The sequence below is a fragment of the Stegostoma tigrinum genome, chromosome 32, assembly GCF_030684315.1.
Source record: "Stegostoma tigrinum isolate sSteTig4 chromosome 32, sSteTig4.hap1, whole genome shotgun sequence".
NCBI lineage: Eukaryota > Metazoa > Chordata > Chondrichthyes > Orectolobiformes > Stegostomatidae > Stegostoma > Stegostoma tigrinum.
In genome coordinates this window covers 1,502,229-1,517,071 of record NC_081385.1, presented here as the reverse complement: position 1 = coordinate 1,517,071, position 14,843 = coordinate 1,502,229, and the positions used below count along the sequence as shown (strand labels likewise).

Genomic DNA, 14,843 nt, shown 5'->3' with positions numbered 1-14,843 from the left:
CCCTGTTCTAATGTTTCTCAGTAATGTGGCCTAAGTAACCTCAATGGCATGCATCTGGGCTTTGGAGAGACGAGAAGGTTAGAGCAATTCTGATCCAGTGGCCCTTTGAGCCTGCACCACCATTCAGTATGACTGAACATGCAATGTCAGTATCCCACTCCCGCTTTCTCTCCCCATACCTCTTCATCCCTTTAGCCGCAAGGGTCATGTCCAGATCCCTCTTGAATATATTTAATGAACTGGCTCCCACAGCTTCCTGTGGGAGAGAAATCCACAGGTTCACAACTTCCTTCTCACAGACCTGCATGGCTTATCCCTTTTTCTTAGACTGTGGCCCCTAGTTCTGAACATCTCCAACATCGGCAGTTTTCTTCCCACTTCTAGCCTGTCGAGTCCCATCAGGATTTTATATCTTTCTATGAGATTACTGCCTCATTCTTCTAAATTCTAGCGAGTACAGGCCTAGTCGATCCAGTAAGTTCTGCCATCCTGGAATCAGTCTGGTGAATCTTTGCTGGACTTCCTCAATAGCAGGATTGCCCTTCCTCAGACTGGGAGAATGAAACTGCATATAGTTCTCAGTCTTCCTTCTTTTTTAAAGAGTGCAGTTACATTAGCTACCCTCCAGTCTATTGGAACTCTTCCAGAGTTTACAGAATGCTGGAAAATGATCATCAATGCATCCAATATTTTAAGGGCCACTTCCTTAAGTACTCTGGGATACAGAGCATCAGGCCCTGGGGATTTATCATGTTTTAATCCCATCAATTTCCCTAATACCATTTCCTGATTAATAAAGATTTCCTTCAGTTCCTCCTTCATGCTTGACCCTCTATCCCCTAACATTTCCTTAAGGTTATTTGTGTCCTCCTTTTTGCAGACAAATTTAATGTATTTATTCAACCACTCTGCCATCTGTTTGTTGTCCATTATGAATTTGCCTGATTCTAACTGCAAGGGATCTACATTTGTCTTCACCAGTCTTCTTCTTTTCACAGATCTATAGACTGCCCTGAATCAAGCTTAAATTTTGTGTCTATTGATGAACACATCTGCACTGCAGGAATTCTTAGTCATCAGGACTGCTTCTCCTGCTTTTCAAATGACTGGATGTCTTCTACTTCATGCATGTTAACAGACCTCTGTATTTTCAGCAAAGACCTGTGTCTGGAAACAGCAGTGTCTTGCTACGGTAAATGCCTTTTCTCCTGCAAGCAGTGCAGTCTACATTTGTTGTGGGGTATCCTTCGTGCCAGTGGACTCTTTTAGTGCAAAATCTAGACAAGAGGTATTGGTAGCTCTATTCTGGTCATGACTGCTGTGTATCAGTGGGCACTTTGAAGCTCCTTCAGTTAATCAACCCTACTGACCTCATTATTTATTCGGATGATTCTTGTTCTCCTCTAATTAGGTGCTTATTCTGTTTTCACAGCTCCTAATGCCAAGCTACTTGCATGCTTTTTGACAATGTCAAGTGCCCTCTGAACTGAAGGAAGTCTGATAGAGCCTCTTCATATACTGCTGTGATGATTTGATGTTAGATTAACATTCCCTTCAAGGACCCATTGTCACAATTGGCTGTAACTCAATATAAGTTGTTCACAAATTATTCCACTCTCTTCTGTGTTCTGGGTGTGGTCATGGAACTTAACATATTCGATTATGGCGTTCTGCTTAATATCACAGTCCTCATCAAAAGCCTTCAACACGTGGCCAAATCATCAGTGATCCCTTGACTTGTTGATACATCCCTAATGTAGTTTCCCATGGAATATAATAACATGGTGACCTGTTCTCAGTCTGGCATGAGTAAGAGGCCTGAGGTGACTCTGAAGCTTTAAAATCTTCAGGGCCAAATGCACAGCCTAGTCCTTTCTCTTCATGAGGTGGAACACTTCTGGTGAGGACCCATGTCTTTGAGGTGGAACCTTCTTGTTGCGGCACACTACCATCAAATAACCTCTTTTTCCACAGGCAGTGCAGTCCACATTTATTGCAGGGCATACATTGCATCTGTAGAATCTTTTGGCAATATAACTGGAACAAAAAGTACTGATATCTTCTACCATGAGGAAGCAATGCAATGTATTGTGTTGGGAACCTAATTAATCTTGTTTTGCCAACCTGTGTTCTATTTGGAGCTGTTTGTTAAGATTTATGCTGTTTTGTCTTGCTACTGGTCTCAGCCTTTGCATTTCCTGCCGGTTCACCCTGCCAATTGAGCATTTACCATGAATTCTGCTAGTTTTGGTGACTGGAAAGTTCCACTCACTGCGGGGGTCTTTGTGCTCCAAATTTCACCGATTGTTGGAGTTTGTCCAATCATGCTCCACTAGTCTCAGTGCTGAAGTAGGGCTGTCTTGAGGTTTCACTGATTGCTGGAGTCTGCCCAGGCCTTGATTTCTGGTTTCTTCCCAGTGGTTCATCAAACTTTACTTCAGACTATCCGTTGTGTCTCATTTATTTGCCACTTTTTGCCTTTGCTGCTTTCTCCTGTCATTTTGTTGTGATGTTGTTGTGTTCTTCCATCTCACTTTAGCATCAGAATATGGCTGCTGCTTGTACTTTTTTCAAATTTTTGTGCCAGTGCTGGATGCTACCAAGTACCATTCCTTTTGTGTCCAAACATATATTTTCTTTCAGTTTTATTGCCGGAATCATTTTGGTAATGGTTGGAAATGGACATGGAATAGGACAGTTTATTGAATAGAACATGTTTATTGAACTATATACTGCATACATGAGAAAAGATATCTGCATGACAATCATTAGGTAGGTTCTTCTTCACATGGCCTGATGTCACTTCCCATGATTGCTGCTCAATACTACACTTTACATTCAACAATAGACCACACTTTTAAAACATTTGTTCATGGAATGTGGGCATCATTGGGGCTGAAGTCCCTGAGTAGTAGGGTACACCACAGTCCTGTTAGCGTCGGTGGTCCAGGAATACAATAGAAAATAGTTCTAGGTTAGGGTGGTTGGTGGCTTAGCAGGTGTAATAACTCAGGAAATTTGACTGTAAAGGAATATAATTTATTGTTGAATACCAAAACAGAGGCACTACTCGTTTCTTACATAAGCTAGTCTTCGCTTAGGACGGACAGTTCTGCAAACCCTATTTTCTATCTGCTTTATTTTTTAATGTAAGTATTTTGTAATCAACCTATTCAGAGATGTTGTTACATACCTCTGGAGCAGGTGGGTCATGAATGTAGGTCTCCTGGCTCAGAAGTGGGGACATTACCACTGTGCAACAGCAGCCCTTCTGGATTTGCTTTTTTTTCATTCTCCTTTTCAATATCTAGAAGTGCCCTTACCCCCGCAAAATGATTTATTTTTCCCACAACCAAATCATCATGACTTTTTTTCACTATTAACTTCAGTCTGTTTATTTTTTTTCTTTCTTTTCTTATATCTCCAGAAATGCTCATAAACACAACTAACAGTGACATATTTTTCTTGTTTTTAAGTATCAATTGCCATCATTAAAAACACCCATGTAGCCAATTCAATATTTGCAAGCAGTGCCCATTATGGGTAATGTAAACCATAAAATGTGAAGAGGTGGGCTAGGGAGAAATGGAAGGGGCTAAATCAAAATGGAGTTGGAGGGGTAACTAAAGCACAGCATCCCCCACTTCTCTCAAAAGGCATCAAGGCCATTGGGGACATGGCGTGTTCCCTATCCAAGGACACAAATGTAACTGTGCAAAAACAGCAGACAGTCAGCAGTGGGTCTGATTTATTTCTTTACGTAAGTCCTACTACACAGAACTGAGAAACCTTCACACTACCAAAATCGCCATGACCTTTTTTTTTTGCATTTTGTTTTAACTACTAATCACCACCAGTAAAAACACCAGTGTAGCCAATTCAATATGTACATGTTAAGCCCATTATGGGCAATGCAAACCATCAAAAGTGAAGGGTGGAGTAGAGAGAGAGGGAAGGGGCTAAATCAAAATGGAGTTGTGGGGCAGGGAGATAAAGCACTGTACCCCCGTGATACCCACTTCTCTCTAAAAACATCAAGGGCATCGATGGACACCATACACTCCCTGTTCAAGGGCACCTGGGCATGCACATAACTGCGGAAGAGGGGCAGACAGTGGCCAGTGGGTCTGCTGTATCTCTTTTTCCCATCACCAGAACCACCATGACTTTTTTGTTTTTTTTTCAATTTACAACCACCACCAGTAAAAGCACCTGTGTTTCCAACTGAGTACTCACAAGCAAAGCCCATTATGGGCAAGGCAAACCATCAAAGGTATGGGGGAAGCGGGTAGGGAGAGCAGGAATGGACAAAGTCAAAATGGAGTTGGACGGGAAATAAAGCATTGTGTGTTCCTTCTTCAAGCACACCTGGCTCGAATATAATCACAGGAGGGGGGCAGTCAGCAGTGAGTCTGCGTTTTAAAAAAAAGAATCCATTTTTCGAATCAATCTGTTTAGAGATGTGATTGCACAACTCTAAAACAAGTGGAACTTGAACCCGGCTTCCTCGCTCAAAGGAAGGGACCAGGGCTCAGGTAATGAGTTCCAGCTGGGCAGACCATTGTCTGTTACCAAGGGAACTCGTGTAACAAGCTTCAAGAGGAGATTAGTTAGTGATCCCCCGTTATCAGAGAGGGGGTTGTGTGGGTGTTGCTGTTCTCATGAATCTGATTCCCTCGTCTTTTGAGGTAGTACAGCTGAGAGGTTTGAAAGGTGCTGTTGCCATGAGTTGATGCAGTGCATCTTGTAGTACAGTGTGCTGCCACTGTATGCCTATGATGGAGAGTAAATATTGAAAGGGTTGGATGGAGTGAAAATCAAATGAGTTGCTATGTCTCATATTGTATTGAGCTTCCTGACTGCTTTTGGAGCTGAATTCATCCATTTAAATCAAAACAATTTCACCATACATTTATACACAACAACAACTTCTGAGGAAAGGTCACTGGACCCGAAACGTTAACTCTGTTTTCTCCTTCACAGATGCTGCCAGACCTGCTTAGCTTTTCCAGCAATTTTGTTTTTGTTCCTGATTTGCAGCATCTGCAGTTCTTTCAGTTTTTATTCACCATACATTTATGCCTTGTTTAATGTTTTAGTGAAGATCTGTAGCTCAGGTTGTGGCTGGAGTGTTGGTTGATTCACCGAGCTGACTGGTTCTCATGCAAACATTTTGCTCCCCTTCTAGGTAACATCTTCAGTGCTGTCTAGCCTGTATTGAATTACTCTTTTTTTTCCATTCTGAATTTATATGGTTTGGTCTGTCATGCTGGCTGGTTCTGTTTCCAGTTTTGCTCCATAGTGGTATGTAGAAGGGGGTCTTTTCTATATGTTTGTTTATGGCACCAGAGGTTGAAAACCAGGCCTCCAGGAATTCTCGTGCTTGTCTTTGTTTTGTTTGTTCTATTACTGAAACTTTGTCCCAGTTAAACTGATGTCCTTCTTTGTTGCAGTGAATATAAATGAGAGAGAGTTGGTTGTTTCAGAAATAGTAGGAACTGCAGATGCTGGAGAATCTGAGATAACAAGGTGCAGAGCTGGATGAACACAGCAGGCCACGCAGCATCAGAGGAGCAGGAAAGCTGACGTTTCAGGCCTAGACTCTTCTTGGATGCTGCTTGGCCTGCTGTGTTCATCCAGCTCTGCACCTTGTTATCTGAGAGTTGGTTGTGCTGTTTTGCTGCAAGTTGGTGTTCATGTATCCTAGTGGCGAGTTTCCTGCCCGTCTGTCCTATGTATTGTTTCTGGCAGTTGCTGCATTGTATTTTGTATATTACTTTTGTCCTGCTCATTGTGGGAGTGGGTTCTTTCATCTTTGAGAGTAGCTGGCAAAGTGTGGTTGTTGGTTTGTGTGCTGTCACTGTTCCAAAAGGTCATTGGAGTCTTGTAGACAGTTCTGATGTGTTTCTAATGTAGGGTAGGATGGCCAGTATGTCAGGGAGTACAGTGTCTTCTTGGTGTTGTTTATTTGCTAGGCATCGGCAGATGAAGCTGTTAGGATACCCTTTGTTTGCAAAGACTCTGAATAGGTGTTCCTCTTCGTTTTTGCACAGCTCTGGGGTGTTACAGTGTGTTATCGAACAGTTTTGACAACAGCTCTGTTTGTGGATACTAGGGTGGTTACTGTTGTAATTTAGGATTTGGTCTGTGTATGTAGTCTTTCGGTATAGACTGGTAAGGAATTCACTGCTGGCCATTCATTCCACCATTATGTCTATAAACGGGAGTTGATTCTTCTTCTTCCCTGGTGAATTTGATCCTGGTGAACATGCTGTCAATAAGGTAGTATGTTTCTTCTAACGTTCCTCATTTAATGACCATGAAAGTATTGTCTACATACCTACCCATAGTTTTAGGCTGGATCTGGTGGAGGGCTGCGTATTCAAGTCTTTGCAATAACAGCTTCTGCTACAAGACCTGAGATTGGGGTGGGGGGGGGGTGAACCCATAAGTGTCCCATTAATTTGTTTATATACCTGACCATTGAAGACAGAAGTGCGCAGTAAGGCATTGGTCTAGTAATTTAAGCAAGTTGTCTTTGCTGATAGTTTCACTGGAGATCTGCGTTTTTGATTATCTAGTAATGCAGCCAGTGCCTTCTTTGCCAGTGGTCATGTCATAAAGGTGAATAGTACCATAGCACTGAAAGAGACCATCATTTCATCCTTGTCGATTTTTATGTTTCTGCTGTTATTCAGGAATTCCTGTGCTGAGTGTAAGGAGACTGTTGATCCGTTGATGAGGTCTTTCAGTCTATGTTATAGCTCACACAGGCTAGTCAAGAAGCTATAACATAGACTGAAACACCTCACCAATGGATTGACGCATTCCATTCACTCCGCACTGGAATTCCTGAATAAATCCCCAGGAGGAACTAAAAGCAAATGGCCTATGCCCTCAGGCTCAGAAGGGGAGGGACTGTAGTGATTGTAACAAAGTCAGGCAGGTGGAGCCCATAGAGTATGAGTTCCCTGACTGGGGCTGTTAATCGGGCCGAATCAGGGAGCACCAGTTGACATATTTTGTTCACCCTGAGAGTTGGCCCCAAGAGTGCTGGATCAGTGTCAAGTAAATAATGGGTGACTTGGTGAAGGGATACTGGCCTCCATGGAGTTATTTCATAATCAACTGTACTTGATAAAATAACTGAACAGTATAGTGCCTGCCCAATCTTTTGGTATTTCCTTAGAAACTGCAATGAGCAGGATTTAACCAACATTCTTTTAACATAAACTCCATAGCTCCTTGTATAGAAAATGCAACAAAAGTTAACAAACTCACAACTGTAAATTATGTAAAATATTAAAGGGCACACATGTGACTTTATGGCATGAAACTTGAATTTACCATTGTATTTAGATTATTAGATTTAAACAGTACTGAATTGTACTGTACTTAAATTATGTTTGCAAATTCTAGTTCTGTTGGTGCTTGCTTTTACAATTTTGAGATTGTCTACTATTGACTGGTTGCAAGGTTAAGGCAACATTGAAGCCTTCCCCAAAGCATGTTCTTTGGATGTATTTACTGCAGGGGAATGTAGTGTTTGTATCATGATGGATGTCTGTCTATCCATTGTAAGACCCAAGGACAAAGTTAGTTATGACCCTTGTGTCACTGAACATAAACAAGTAAAAAGGTGTGTTCTGGTTGCAAACTTGTGCTGTATTTTTGATAAAACCTTAATGCTACAGCAAAAGTTGTTATAAACACCCAACTATCATTGAAATAGAATTACTTCTGGGTTCAGTCCAGGACTGACTTCATTTTACAACTGAATAATGAGGTTCTGGCTACCCTGGGCTTGGGGCTTTTGGAAAGCACATAGTTTCACTTTATTTATTTAGTATACAGCATTTCATTTGCATAATTGTAATTTCTTTGGCTTAGTATGTGAAAATTGTAAAGAGCAATACTTTAACAAGGAAGGTCATTCCAAAAGAATGGTGCTACAGTTTCCTCCAGTTGAATTTGCAGCAAATGAAGTAATTAAGCATTCTTCTAACATTATTATCCTTTGTCTAGGCTTTTGTTTCAAGTTGAGCCAGACTATTTACAATTGTCATATTTGATTCTGAGACACTTTGGGTCCCATGTACACTAACTCCCCTGTTATCCAGTATGTATGCGGCATGTTTTGGGTTGGAGGTGGGGTTTGGCAATTACATATATCTGCTGGCTGCATGAGAACTCTTCTAGGAACCCAATACATTTCACTCAGTTATTCATTGAGTAAGTGTCCTCTAAATGTCAAAAGGACAGTGCTGATAATTATAGGGTTTTAGAATCTCTGAGGGAAGACAACAGATTGTTAGTGTGGCTGGGAGAACTACTGTATAGTGAGTGAATATACATGCAGCAGAACATGGTGCGTCAATTTCAAACAGATGTTTTTGAACAAACTTTATAAAAAGGGGGATTTGTTTGAAAATATTGCTGATTACATGAGAATTGAGTTGCTTACAGCATTTACTGTCCTTTGTATCACAAAGACTGCCTACTTCCTCTTCTGTAGTATTTAATGCTCCTGCCCATCTTCCACTGAAATTCCTCTCATTGCCTACTTCACTGGTAGGCCCAAATTTTAAAGCTTTCCTAGCTGATTTCCCATTTTTCAATCTCTGTAAACTTCAGTTCATCCAAAACTCTGCTATGCAATTTTGGACAAAATCCAAGCAGTTCATTACCTTTGTTCATATTTACTTATATTGACTCCTAGTTCCCAAGTATTTCAAAGTTCTCATTTTAAATCCTTTGTTGGCTTTTATTCTTCCTGTCTCTAACGTAACGAAACTGTGCCAATAGCTTGCACTCCACATTTGCTCTCTTTATTTTGTCTTCACCTTTGCGTATTTTAAAAGTCAAAGCAATATTCCGCTTTATGATGTATTGATCTTTTCACAGAACTTAAAATCTAAATTGTTTTGACCGAAGAGAAGATAAAAGCCTTGGTAATTGGAAGTAGGAGATAAAAAATTGTCATTCATGATGATCACAGGCAGTATTACTTTCAGGGTGGTGGCAATGCAGCAGTGGCAGCCCAAAAGGTACGAAACAGGAACAACAAATAGAAAATGCTGGAAGACCTCAGCAGTTCTGGCAGCACCTTGAAGAGAAATCAGAGTTAATGTTTCAGGTCCAATGACCTTTCCTCAGGACTGATGGTAGCTAGGAAAATGTTGGTTTATATGCAGAAGATAGAGTGGGGGGAATGGGTAAGGAGTAAATGATAGGTGGGGGTACAGCCCAAAGACAGCAAAGAACAGTTGGACAGAAAGAAGAGTGGATAACAATCTGGCTGAAAGGGTGAATAGCTGTTAATGGAGACTGTTAGTGACTAACAATAAGTAATGTGTAATGGCAGGCTATGTGTTAACAAGACCTGGTGTGTGGGGTAGGGGACAGGACATGAGAGAATTCAGGCCCTAAGAGTGCAGGTGCTGCTTCACCTGGAAGGTACGTGTGTGCTTGTGGATATTGGACACAGAGAAGGTAAATGGGTAGGAGTTACACCTTCAAGAACTGCAGAGGAAGGTGCCGTGGAGGCGTGTTGGGAGTGAAGGAAAAGTGGACCAGGGTTTCCCAGAGGGAACGGTTCCTGCGGAATGTGGACAAGGGAGTGGAGCAGAATATGTGTCTGATGGGGGCATCTTGCTGGAGGTGGCAGGAATGGTGTCTGATGATCTTCTGGATGCGGATGCTGGTGGGATGGTAGGTAAGGACACGGGGAACCCTATCATTGTTGTGGGCGTGAAGTGAGGGGTGAGGGTGGAAGTTTGGGAGATGGGTCGGACCTAGGTGAGGGTCCTTTTGACAACCGTGCTGGGAATCCTTGTTTGAGTAAGAAGGTCAACATTTCGTAGGCTCCCTTGTGAAGTTGGCCTCTTTGGAACACATGTGATGGAGAATGACACAATAGCATGGGGTCTTTACAGGAAACAGGGTCTGAGGATGTATAGTCCAGGTGGCTCTGGGAATCGGTGGGTTTACTGTGGATATTAGTGGCCTGTCTATCCCCAGAAATGGAAACAGACATGTTGAGGAAAGGAAGGGAGGATCCAGAGATAGAGCCGGTGAAAGTGAGGACAGGGTGGAAATTGATTAACGTTTTCAATTCTGGATGAGAGAGCGAGGCAGCACCGATGCTATCATTGATACATTGGAGGAAGAGTTGTGGGGGTCAGGATAGGACTGGAACAAGGAATGTTCCAAATTGCCTGTCTCATCATAGGCTTAACTAAAGCTCATGCAGGTACCCATGGCCACCTGTCTGACCTGAAAAAAATGAGAGGAGTTAAAACAGAAGTTGTTGAGGGTGAGGAAGAGTTCGGCCAAACAGAGGAAGGTGGTGGCAGGTGTGTTAGAGGCCGACGATGACTATATAGAAGTTTACAAAATCATGAGGGGCATGGATAGTGTGAATAGCCGAGGTCTTTTTCCTATGGTGTCCAAAGCTAGATGGCATAGGTTTAAGGGGAGAGGAGAAAGATTTTAAAAAAGGTCTGAGGGGTAACTTTTTCACGCAGAGGGTGGTGCGTGTATGTAATGGGCTGCCAGAGGAAGTGGTGGAGGCTGATACAATTACAATTAAAAGGTATCTGGATGGGTATACGAATAGGAAGTGTTTAGAGGGATATGGGCGAAATGCTGGCAAATGGGACTGAGTCAGATGGGAATGTCTGGTCAGCAGAGGTGGGTTGAACTGAAGGACCTGTTTCCATGCTGTATGCCTCCGAGTATCCCTAGTGCTGCTCTTTGTATGCTTTCCCGCTCTCATCACCCTTTTCTGCACAGACCTGCTGAGTTCCTCCAGCTCTGTTTCTCTTCTTTCAGATCTTTGTCTTTTGATCACTGAACCATGTTTGATTTCCAGATGTGACGGTGATCGTAGATATACAATGCGATTGAAATATAATTATACTGCTGCTCAGTGTACACAGAAATAGTTACCCGGAAAATGATGTTTAATTTACACTGAGTTTGTTTTTATTGCTAAAGTAAACCTTATAAAAATGTCTTGCCTACTGTTTTTGTCAAGGGTGTCATGTGGAAAATTTGTTTTTGGTTATTGGTTTAGTGTCAATGGAATCATGCTGTGGAAAAATCAATCAGGATCTTGTTGAGTGGAATTGAGAGGCCAGAGACGGTTTTTATATTCTAAAATCTACGGAGGGAGACAATAAAAGGACTGAAATTGTAACCTTATTCTATTTTAAAATTACCTCAGGCAGCGTGCGTGTGACATGAAGCGCTCTCTCTCCCTTTCCAAAGGTCTCGATCGAGGATTTGGCGCTCCTCCCGGCCCCTATCGGTGGGTGTCGATCGGCTGCTTTGGGCTGGCAGTTTATTTTTGAATTTTGACGGTTGGGACTGACGCTGTGTGTGAGAGAGCTGGGCCTCGCACAGGGACCCCGTGAGGCCGGCCTCTAGGGTTTGCAATGGCCGGCATTCTCATCACCCTAATCAGTGGCCTGGGCCAGGCCTTGGACTTGCTGTGCTTGCTGCTGGACCTTAATTTCTGGCTGGTCTCCTCCGTGCTTGCTGCTGTCTCGGGCATCCTACATTTGCTGCTCAGCTTGCCTGGTGCGGTGGCGTGTTTGTTCACCCTGTGTTACAACCTGCTGGGGCTCCTGGTACTGGGGGCGGCCCAGTTATGTCACTGCACCTTGCAGTTCGTTCTCAACCTGCTGTGCAGTTTGCTGAGAGTGGGCTTCAGCCTGGCAGAAAGTCTGAAGTTGGTGGGGCACCTGCTTTCTTACCTGAGCTTGAGGGGACGAGAGATGCTGCAAAGAGGATTTGCTAATGTTTTCAGCTCTGGTCACTTCTTTCTCAAGCAGGTTTGGGACGCTCTGGGGATCATGATCAGCCTATCTGCATACTTTGTAAATACTTTAATCAACTTGTTCCTCATTGGAACCCAGAATCTCCTTTCTCTTGTCACAGTACTATGGGACCCCTTGATCAGAGTATTGGATGTCTTCGCTTCAGTTCTCACCAGTTTGTCTAACAGTGTCCTTGGCAATGTGATCCTACTGTGGACTCCATGCCAGTTTATCATTGAAGTCCTGATATCTCTCACCAAACTGTTGGCTGACGTCTTCCTCCTGAATCTTTATGGGTTGGCAATCACTTTTGTTGTAATCTTCGTGACAACGATATATGCAAATCCAGAGATAATACTGAGGATTACTAATCAGGTGACTCTATACTTGAGTGTTGTACCGAATTTTCATTGGGTCAGGAGAAATATTGCACATATCTGTGGATTATTGGTGGCTACTATGCAACTCATGGTCAACTCTGAGATGTGGCGACGAATGTACAGTCAACAGTTACAAGGCTTGAACCCTGGTTATATCAGTAATTGGCCCCTTGACCAAAGAAGGCAGCGCCAGACTGATCATAATGAGAACTTGGAGGACCAAACCATCATGGACCAACAATTAACTATCCAGTTAGAACAGCAAACCGATCCGAGCCCAGCCCAAGGAGATGGTAACCTCGTAAGGGAGCAACATTTGACCATGGCCGAGACATCTGTATGTGGACCAGAAGCTGGCAATGGATCTTTGCATTCAGTAGCAAAACCATCAGGCAGCAAAGACAATGATAGCAATGTTCCTGTGGAAGATAATCTTTGGATGCTTTTGAAGGAACAAGAAGAACGAAAAAAATGTGTTATTTGTCAGGACCAAGCAAAATCTGTTTTGTTGCTCCCATGTCGACATTTATGCCTCTGTCAAGGTTGCACAGCTATTCTCTTGGAGCAGCCCATCTACCAACGCAACTGCCCACTTTGCCGCCAGATGATCTTACAAACATTGGATGTGTATTTCTGATTGAACATTTGAACAAGCTTTAATAGAAAAGGTTTGATTTGTTAGTGTCTTTAACTGGACCAATCACTGAAGTTTTAAATGAATGCATTTTCAAGTTGCTGTGCAGGTCTTTAGCAAAATACTTCAGAATTTAGATATAATTTTCTTTTTTTTCCCAACCAAGACCAGTGTAAACACTGCTGTATATGACTATTACCTTAAGAATGTCTGTATATATCACTGGGAATTGGGAACCTCAATTCCAGCACTTCATTCGGTGACGTGTACAAGTCAGAACTAAAAAGCAATGGGATTGACTTTCTCATGTTCAGTTGTGTGCTTCTGCATGTGTTTGCTTAGTCACTGGTTCCTAGAGATCACAGGAAGAAACTGAAACCATGTATTTCTGACAGTTCCATGACCAGCACTGTCTGGTCAACGAATGCAGGAGTTGGGTTGGGTTGGGGGACTGGGGGCGTGGTAAGTTATCAGCCTTGAGAGGCTGTGCTATCCATTCAATGAATGTTTAACATTTTAGTACAATGAACTATGCAGGGTCAGGCTCCATGATCCTATATTTCTGGATTGTCAGTATAACTTATCCTTTAATGTTATTTTCCTTTTTTCAAAACAAATTGTAAATTATTTTGAGGTGAATGGCTGTTGGATTATCTTTGGGATATTTTGGGAGCATTCTCCGAATCTTCTACCACCTGAAGCACAACATACATTGTAAGCAATGAGATACAGTGACAAGACATGAAATTAAATGTTTTGTTTAGAAAAACAACTGAAAGTGTCTCCAATTAAGATGTGTCATCACGTGAAAATTTATCTATATTTAAATTTTTCTTTTTGTCTTAGTTTTATTCCTTTAAATAATCACAGCAATTCTTGACCAAATCTGATTTGCAGATTGCATAGGTCAAAGAGTTTTACTTTTTGGGGGGCTTTTTATTAACAATGCTACATACCAAAGCATAGTGGCACTGTTAAATGGATGTTTGAGGCATTTGGAACTACAGGTTGTTTTGAGGAGTGAAGCTTTGAGGACTATTTTTCTGTTTAATAGAGTTGGAATAGTGGATGGGTTAGTTTTTCAGGCCTTTGCAGATTAACTGATAAAGCACTGCTTAAATTAAACTCATCATTTTTCTCATACCAAATGTTTATTGGTATTGAATCTATCTGAATATTACATGCTTTCTGCTGCAAAGATATGAATTTGCTGCCATGTTGAAGTGACATGTACTCACCTTCCAGCATCTGTAACTTAAGACTACTGCAACAACAAATATTTTTATAATAACATGATCTGAAATAAATGATTATGTCTTTTGAATTTATTGAGTTTAAGATCATGTATTCCAAGAAAATTACCTTGCATTACTCAATCTACAACAACTGATAGTATGCCAAGCATATCGTAGTCAACATTGTGATAACGGTATTTGGAGATGTGCGAGTGATGATGGCGGCTGCAGTGTCCTTCAGATTGCTTTTCTTGAGCTTGGCATTAAGTGTGAGAGGTCAGACATCTCTGAATTTGGAATTTGCAGGTGTCAGTTTAAAATTTGTAGGTCAGTGCAGTGGTTAGCGAGATGAAGAATCAGTTACACTATATAGATTTAACATAGCCTGAATCTATTCTGACCCATTGGCCAAGATTTTAATTACGCCTGCCCTACCTCAGCTAAGTACAAAAGTCTTGAGCAAAGTGTTAAGATCGAAAAATGCTTTCTTCCTGATTGCCATAATAATAACAGAGATGCAGGCCATAATGGAGACTCCTGCTGCAAACAGTTAGTACCATTATCTGATAATTTCACCTGCACCAGAAATTAATTTTAAAAGGTCTTAAATGTTTGAGCCTGATGTTCTGTTGTGCAACATCAGAAACACAGCAAGGTGAGCTGACAGGCCAAATGAGGGTCAGTAAGTTTACAAATGCTGTTGTGTCTTTACTACTTGTACAAAAGGAAATCAGTGTTCTCTTCAGAGCTTGCAAGAAGTTCTCAGTTCTCC

General features: G+C 41.9%; 1 protein-coding gene across 1 annotated transcript; it reads left to right on the top strand.

Annotated features, from left to right (window-relative positions):
• The first annotated feature begins 11,369 nt into the window (after positions 1 to 11,369).
• rnf26 (ring finger protein 26) lies at positions 11,370 to 14,123 on the top strand. Its single transcript, XM_048562210.2, has one exon. The coding sequence runs from the start codon at positions 11,439 to 11,441 to the stop codon at positions 12,837 to 12,839; it is 1,401 nt and encodes a 466-aa protein (XP_048418167.1). The 5' UTR covers positions 11,370 to 11,438; the 3' UTR covers positions 12,840 to 14,123.
• Positions 14,124 to 14,843: the final 720 nt, after the last annotated feature.